This window comes from Lactuca virosa, chromosome 8 (assembly GCF_052849685.1).
Source record: "Lactuca virosa cultivar CGN04683 chromosome 8, Lactuca_virosa_CGN04683_v6, whole genome shotgun sequence".
NCBI lineage: Eukaryota > Viridiplantae > Streptophyta > Magnoliopsida > Asterales > Asteraceae > Lactuca > Lactuca virosa.
The window spans coordinates 3,671,790-3,680,996 of NC_136433.1; the positions used below are offsets into that span (position 1 = coordinate 3,671,790).

At 34.9% G+C, this 9,207-nt stretch overlaps 1 protein-coding gene across 1 annotated transcript; it reads left to right on the forward strand.

Moving 5' to 3' along the window:
• Positions 1 to 265: 265 nt before the first annotated feature.
• Positions 266 to 4,244, forward strand: LOC145134026 (uncharacterized). The gene is made up of 7 exons (XM_079068956.1): positions 266 to 664; positions 1,614 to 1,671; positions 1,907 to 1,987; positions 2,478 to 2,513; positions 3,023 to 3,262; positions 3,326 to 3,467; positions 3,593 to 4,244. Exons 1-7 carry the CDS (start codon positions 474 to 476, stop codon positions 4,063 to 4,065), a joined length of 1,221 nt encoding a protein of 406 aa, XP_078925082.1. The 5' UTR covers positions 266 to 473; the 3' UTR covers positions 4,066 to 4,244.
• Positions 4,245 to 9,207: the final 4,963 nt, after the last annotated feature.

Below are 9,207 nucleotides of genomic sequence, written 5' to 3' on the forward strand. Positions count from 1 at the left end.
GCGTCAGAATGATCATTTATGTAATAATGACAAAAAACAAGGACTGGGATCGTTTATTTTCTTGAAGTTTGATTTTATGTAAATATTTTACCAAACCATAGGACCATTTATATAAATAGTTTTTGTCTTGGGTGAGAAATGAGATAAGAGGCGTTGAATTATCGAGAATTGAGATAGTGGCGTTGACGTTTACTTTTATACTAATACTGTTTGAAGGGTCAATAAGTAATTTGAAAAGTAAAGAGGAAAGTTTGGAAGTCTGATTATTTTCTAACTTCTTTTTTAAGGAACACCATTTTTTGACTTTCTTTCCAATTCCTTTCTCTTCTCTCTTTAATTTGTATTCATGAACATAGCATAAACCTTTTCTTTGTATATATAACTCATCATAACGAATCAGCATCAACAGTCTTATCTGTAAGCTTATTCTCTGAAGAGGGATCAAGATCAATAGTAAAAACGAGCGAGGGAGGATGTGGGGATTTGGGGGAAGATTCTACTGGGGGAAGCGAAAAGAAGAAGAAAGAAGAAGAAGAAGAAGAAGAGGAATAGTTGTTGTATTCGCATGGATGTCAAGTGAAGAGAAGAATTTGAAGAAACATGTTGACCTTTACTCCTCTCTTGGTTGGGACTCCCTTGTCTGCCATTCGCAATTTCTTAATATGTATGTATTCTTCTTCAACCCTGATTACCTACCTACTTTCTGTTATAATTTAACTCTATTCTATCCTTCATATCATCATCTTCTGGTGTTATTACCAATTTCCGGTTTTAGATTAGTGCATCTCAGCTGAGTTTTATTATGACTCATTACTATTTGAATTTGAATCATTACTCAGCAGTTAGCACCATTAACACCGGAATAGTTTGTTTTTTTATTCATTAACGGCTTAATGAGGGTCAATTTATTTTTAGGCTTCGTACATATAATCCTTTTCTCATTCAATAATTTAAAATTTTAACATTAGTTTTTTCCTTATAAAATAATTTATATATTAAGTATTTGATATTTTTTCAATTATGAAATATTAAATTTATAATGATTATATAATATATTTTAAGTCAGGTTTAAAACAACAAATTAGACAAGTGGTTTATATAACATTTTAATTTTAATATAGTTGGTGATAAATTACTTAAATTTGTTAAAAACTATAATTCGAACATGTTATCCATTAGGGAATACATATTTAATATTGGTCAAAATTAACAGAAAGATTATATGATAATAATCTTAAGTCATGTCATAATTTCACCATTGGAGATGCTCTTATTACTGAATTGTTACATAATTTACACTTTGACTTCTGAAATCAACCGATTTGATTTCCATTTGTTGACGTAAATTGGAAGACTTATCTGTAGAAAATATGATTAGAAATTGATATCCATACAATTATTACAAATTGCAAATTTCTTATATAAGTGTGCTACTTTTTCTTGAAATGAATTGCTTCCGGTTTTTTTCAATTTGGGGCATCTAGAGGTTTGACTTTTGGTTTTTGCGTGATTCTTTTGGGTTTGATTGGCATGATGAATCTGAATTGTCCTTGAGGTTTAGTCCAAAAGTTACAACTTACAAGTTGCTGAAAATTGTTGCAATTGATTGACAGGTTCTTCCCTGATAAGGCTACTGCTTTGGCACTGAACCTTCTAAATGAGCTTATTAAGGTAAATTTCATAACTTCTGACCACTTATTGTGCCTATGTTCTATGGCAATTGTATCCTTGAGTTTGTAGACAACATCACAATAATCAGAAAATTCCGCTTGAGTTCACTGCTTGTATTTCCTTTTCTTGATTAGTTATTATTATTTTATTTTTTTGTGTGTATATATATATATATATATATATATATATATATATATATATATATATATAAAATTTTGTTGTTTTGTATATGAAGGAGCTAAAAAGAAAGCCATGCCCGCTTGTGTTTGCGTCTTTCTCTGGTGGCCCCCTAACTTGCATGTACAAAGCCTTGCAGGTAAATATAAGTTGCATATCCTTGTATAGCATAATTTTTTTACAAAGACTTAGTTACTATGGTAAGGTGCATATGTTTATTTAATGATTTAATAGGGACATGACTTAATCAGGTTTTTATTTCATAGAAAAAGTCATGGAAATGTGGTTTTCTATTAAGTCCTAATGGTTTACAAATTTTCCATCATTTATTTATTTTTATTCCATTTTCTCCCACGTTTGACATTTTCTCAATTACTTTTGTTAAACATTATTTATCCCGACAACACTTAATCCACACAACAGTTAATTAAAAAGAAATAAGGGAGAAACAATGATGATGGTTAACCAGATTGGCCGTTTTTACAAATCATGGATTTGAGAATGGAGGTTATTATACACCATTTAATTGAGAGTGAATTGTATAACATTTGTCTTTATGGTATTTAACCCTGTCACAAAGGGAGGCTTCATAGTGGTTTGGTGATTTACTTGGCGTCTTCTTGGTACAGATAATCGACTCAAAGCGTGATACTCATGGAAATCTGGTATGACCTTTATTCTTCTTCTTCATCTTTCCTTTGTATCATGTTTTTATTATGATTGATTAGCCATGAGTTTTTGAAGGGCAAGATACAAAAAAACACTTTTTTATTTTCACCATCTTCCAGGTTACCCTGTTTTGAAAAGAAAAAAAAACAAAAGATAGAAAAGTACAACATACTCTCATCATCTTCCCGATTTAGCCACCAAACTGTTATTCTTTTATTATTACCATAATAATAGTTCTATGGTTAAGTTAATAAAAAAAGATGGTCGACTAAATCAATAAAATGGTGAAAAAATACGTGCTTTTCTTTAATTTCTCCTTGCCCTGGTAACTTGGGAAAATGTGTTTTATATATATATATATATATATATATATATATATATATATATATATATATATATATATATAATGGGCTAACTAATATAATGGTGACAGTATAAGTACTTTTCTGTGATCTGTCATCCGTTGGTAATCTGAAAACCTGTTTGATGTTGTTGAATGGTGAAGGATGAGTATGAAGTCGTTAGAAATTGCATTTCCGGACATATATACGACTCTTGTCCAATCGATTTCGTAAGCGATTTAGCCACTAGATTTGTTCTTCACCCAAGCATTCTTAAAGTCTCGCATCCTCCTATAATAGTAAAATGGATTGCAAATGGTTTCTCATCTAGTCTCGATACCTTGTTCCCTAAGAGATGGAACTCCCTACGCGCAGATTATTGGCAGACTTTGTATTCAACTATAGTAAGTTCCCATATCTTACCACTCAACCCCTTTTCCATTTCTTATTTTCCAAATAAAATGTAGGGATTTGGAGCACCATATCTAATACTTTGCTCAGAAAACGACGATATTGCCCCTTACCAAACCATCGCCAACTTTGCTCAACGATTACAAAACCTTGGTGGCGATGTCCAATTCCTAAAATGGAGTAGCTCCGCTCATGTAGGTAATACTTGCAGTTTCCTCAACATATATAACTATTTGTTTGGTTGTATTTTCATGGTTACCAAGTTGCCACGATCCACTGAGATTCAACCCTACGTCGCTCATATATGTATAATGTCCGTGTAGGTCATTATAAGCATCATCCAGAAGAGTACAAGGATGCTGTGACCGAGCTCCTAGCAAAAGCTGTGTCTATTTACTCACAAAAAAATGAACAGGGTGGCGGGCCCCCCAACGGTTCGACATCCTCAGAACCGCAACACCATTTAAGGGAAGCGGTTTCGAGCTCGAACCAATATCATAGCCTTCATAGAGTCGCACTTGATTTGAATGACCAATTTGTTGTGCCAGCTGGCTTGGCTGAGTACCATGAAGGTAGAGACTTGAGTTCCGTTAATGATGCGCCTAAAGAAAGGCTTATTCCACGGTCAGACCTATCGACAATTAATGCTCATGGGATTTCTAGTAAAATCATGTTCGATGAATGTGTTCCAAAAAATGTGGAAGATTGGGATTTAAGGTTGTCATCATCTTTCTCTTCAAGCAGTAAACATTCACACTTCAATCCTATAAAATGCACTCAAAGATCGAGACTGTGATGGATTTCGAACGTTTGAATAATGGGCTTTTAACATGGAATATACATATATATACACGGGCGTAGTCATATAGGTGCAAGAGTGGGCCTTATCCACCTACATAAATTTGAGATTACATATGTACAATATATATTTTTTGTTAAATAAAAGAAATCATAAAAGAAATTAGGGTTGTGATATGACATATCTCATTCAAAACTTTAAATTTAGTAGAAGATTATACATTGTTGCATATATCGATTAGACTTCTTTTTAAATTATTTGAATGATGTAAGACAAGATCGTGTGCAACTTAAATAAACAATTTAGTTTATAATATATATACTTACATTTTGGTATCGTTTGAAGAATTTTATCACTCGTTCACATTTTGTAAATTATTTGACCTACGTTAAAATAAAATCACTGCTATGCCATTGCATATATATATATATATATATATATATATATATATATATATATATATATATATATATATATATATATATATATATATATATATATATATATATATATATATATATAGGGTTAGGTTTATGTGAGACGGTTTAATTTTGTAAGACCGTGAGACGCAATCTCAGCCACTCAATTTTGTAGATAAAAAATCATTTTTAAAATGCAAAATAATTGAAAATTTTCGAAAAAAAAATTTCAAATATTATTTTCGTCATTTATATTTTCCAAAAAAAATAAAAAAATACCAAAAACAATAAAAAAAAATACTGATTTTTTATATATTCTAGTAGAATATTAGAATATTTTATATATCTGACAAATCTAGTAGAATATTCTAACATTTTAAAAATCACATTAAAATATTTACAGTGTAATATATTCTATTAGAATATTTCACGTATTTTAAAAAAAAACGGTAAGTTGTTTTTATTTGTTTTATTTTTTTATTTTTTTAGGTAAAAAAAGTGATGAAAATAATAATTAAAAAAAGAATTTTCGAATTTTCCTTTTATTTTGCATTTTAAAATTATTTTTAGATTGTATCTCACGGTCTCACAAAATTAGTATGGTCTCATATGAACCTGAACCTATATATATATATATATATATATATATATATATATATATATATATATATATATATATATATATATATATATTATACATTTACAATAAAGAAAGAAATGTTGATGATTACTTTGGTTCTTATACATAAAAAATATACATTTACAATAAAAAATGAAGTTTTTTTTACCATGAAATGTACGTATACATAAAAACTTATCCATCTTTTTTGTTGCATAAGTGGTATGCACTTATATTTTTTTGATTTTCTTATTCAAAGACCGGTCTTAATTAGGGATTATTGTCTTGAGAAGTACTTGAAGACCGGGCCACAAAAGCCGTTAAATCAACATAGTTGGTCTAAACAAGTCTATTCTATGGATGATATGTAAAAGAGTAAATCGTAAAAAATGGTTCATGTGATTTGCAATTTTTTTGGTGGAGTTTGAAAAAGTCTCAAACTTGTATATGTAGCCTTTTTGGAAAATCTTTTGTTGTGGTTTTCTCCCTAAAGGAGAGAGAGAGAGAGAGAGAGAGAGAGAGAGAGAGAGAGAGAGAGAGAAGAAGAAGAAGAAGAAGAAGAAGAAGAAGAAAAGAGAGAAGAAGGGAGCGACATACCAACTCATCATTCTACACATCTGGCGGTACCGTTGGTGCTCATAATGGTGTGTAGGCATTGATACCGATGTCAGCTCGATTCCATCTATCGACGACTCTATCCATTATTAGGGAAAATTGCAGCACGGTACCAACCATCAACGATTTATTTGGCTATTTTTAGGATAAAATCGTTAAATCTTAAAAAATCATTAAGAAGTAAGCTAAATTTGTCCTTTTCTCTTGTTTTAAGAGCAAACAAATACAAAGATCACATTTTTACTATTCTATGGATTAAAATTTAAACCTCTCATAGTTATTTCCTTACTGGTTAAATTATTATACTATTATTTTTACTAAAAATATGTTGTTTTATCGAGACAACCAGTTGGGTTGGTAACAAGAACACATATTCAATAAGATATAGAACATGTAAGGGTTTAATCACAATTTTTTGAGGGACTTTTGTTGACTTCGAACCTCCATCTAGAAGTCCATCATTTTTATGGAAACATTTTCTTCCTAAAGTGGAAAGTTTTCTTCCTACCCTATGATGAACACAATTAATACCATATGATGAACACAATTAATGAAGTTGCACAAATGGTGGCTACCATGGTTATAAATAGAAGCTTCATCTTTAGTTGTGAGACATCCGAAACTCAGAGTTTAAGTATAGTGTTAGAGAGTAGGTTGGTTTTTTGTAATAGTTGAGTGTGATAGTTGCTCCTCTTATTGTAATTCTATTTTCTTATTGAATAAAAGAATTTTCTAATCCCAACAACTGGTATCAGAGCCTCGTTTGGTGTCCAGAGAATTTTTCAAGAATTTTTCTATTTTTGGGTCGAATTTTTTGTCTCAAGAAACTGGGCGCACCATTGGAAATGCCTCATTTCAAGGAATCTGAAAATATACTTTTCGTAATTTTTCGACAACGGGAAGACCCTTACATCATCGGTCAAAGTTGGTCGAACGTCGCCGAAAAACCAAGTCACTGGAGAAGACGAAGTGACGTCAGCACGAAAAACTAGGGTGTTATAGACTTAGAATTGGTGATCTTTGCTTTACTTCCTGTTCCTTGTTTGGTTGTGGGCTTAGAGTTAGGGTCACTTATTCGAAGGTCTATCCTGTTTTGGTTACATATGACTGGTATACACTACGCAAATGTTGGAGTAACTGGTAAGGATCATCTTATAATTATGTTAATTAGTACGTCTATTAATTATTTCTTTTACCCCTATTCCCGCGTAGATAACATGGTTGGATTCCATATCCCCGGAGATTTGTACTTTCCCAACCAAAATAACAGAGGATGGCTCGATGTTGAGCCAGAAGAAGAACCTGCAATTCCGTTGGACGATGACTTTGTTGAGAACTTCCCGGAGGATTCTGACTCCGAGCCAGAAGTCAATGACCTACCACTGGTGGATCAAAACCCAAATCCAAACCCTCGTCCGACTTTTCAAGGCCCGACGCCTCTGTGGGTGGAAAGTTTGGAGACATGGAGCCAAGAGCAGGGTCAACCAATCCCATTCAATGGAGACCGAAGCTTCTATAAAGTGAGCGAAGGAGGCTCAGCGGACAGAGTCCTGCCTTTTCTGGTCCGTAGGGTTGCTCGTAACGAGATTCAGGGTAGGACAGCCCTCAACCGAATTGCGGAAGTTGACGCCAATTCAGGAGTCAACACTGTCCGCATTCGTCATCTAGAAGATGCTAGTGAGAGAGCAGTAAGAGACAATGAGTCTCTACTTCAAGCACTAGCTGAGACTAGGGCTGAAGTCATAGAGCATCGTGTGCGCCAGCGAGTGTACGAACGGCGCCTTCTTGACATGGAGCGACAGCTGGCTGACTTAAGGGTTCGCCCAAGGGGTTCCCGTCGCCAGTAGGGAATGCTCTGCTCAAATTTCCTTTTGTCTAAGGATTAGCCTTCTTATCTATGCTCTAATTAGTACTTCTTCCCTGTAATTTCCTGTTTATTTTAAGACCTTGAACTTTCGGTCGATAGGTCTATATTCTGCCAAATTTTCTCATATTCGTTTGATGTAAGACCTACTTTTAGGTCATTTTTCCCGAACTTGTTACATCTGTAATACCAGTATTATTGACAGATATCTAATCTCACGGAAATTAATATCCAAATGCTTTCATTTTTCTAGTACTAGATTTCGATCCAATCATACTTCCATCTGTGTTGTTGGGCTATGGAGAGTTAGTCCATGAGTCACTCTCATCATTCTCTCTATTAAATTCTTACCAATATCTTCATCTTTGTGATCTTATAGCTACAAGATGCCTCCACGTCGATCAGTGAGGCGCACTGCTCTGAATCAAACACCACCTCCTCCTCCTCCTCAATACAACCCAGCAACTATCCAAGCCGCTGTGAATGCGGCTGTTACGGCAGCTCTAGCACAATTCACCTCGACCGGTACTAGTGGGAGTGGGACTAATGTGCCTCCCACTATTGTCGAAGCTCCAGTGCGCTCTAGGGAGTGCTCGTATAAGGACTTCACCAGCTGCAAACCCAGGGCCTTCAATGGAACGGGTGGAATCATTGCCCTCTCACAATGGTTCGAGAAGACAGAGTCGATCTTTAAGATCTGCTCCTGTCCGGAAGGGAGCAAGGTAAAATTTTCCGCTTGCACCTTCGCGGACTGAGCACTGACGTGGTGGAATAGCCATGTCAAGTCACTATCTCTTATAGTGGCGAATGCTATCAACAAAACTCTAGTTATCTACGGCGACAAACCCGGCACAAACCTTCGTATCATCTCGAGCATTCAAGCCCAGAAATTCTTGCAAAAGGAATGTCGCGCATTCCTTGCTCATGTTGTCGATGTGAGCCAAGAGACGAAAGACATAAAGAACATTCCAGTAGTATGCGACTTTCCTGACATCTTTCCAGAAGAACTCCCAGGATTACCTCCGCAACGTCAAGTCGAGTTTAGAATCGACTTAGTTCCAGGGGCTACCCCCGTAGCCAAATCGCCTTATCGTCTAGCACCAGCCGAGATGCAGGAACTATCTAGTCAACTTAACGAACTGCTCAGCAAGGGCTTTCATTAGACCAAGCTTCTCACCCTGGGGAGCACCGGTCTTGTTCATCAAGAAGAAAGACTGATCGTTCCGTATGTGCATCGACTATAGAGAACTTAACAAACTAACCGTCAAAAATCGTTACCCTCTGCCTCACATTGACGATTTGTTTGACCAACTTCAAGGGGCGAACTTCTTTTCAAAGATAGACTTGAGGTCTGGGTATCACCAGTTACGAGTGCTTGGGGACGATGTTCCGAAGACAGCCTTCCGAACTCGTTATGGACACTACGAGTTTGTAGTGATGCCGTTCGGATTGACCAATGCGCCCGCATTATTCATGGACTTAATGAATCGGGTGTGTCGTCCTTACTTGGATCAGTTCGTCATTGTCTTCATCGATGACATACTTATCTACTATCATAGTAAGGAGGAGCATAGTCAACGTCTGCAACAGGTCTTAGAAACGTTGCGATCAGAGAAACTCTA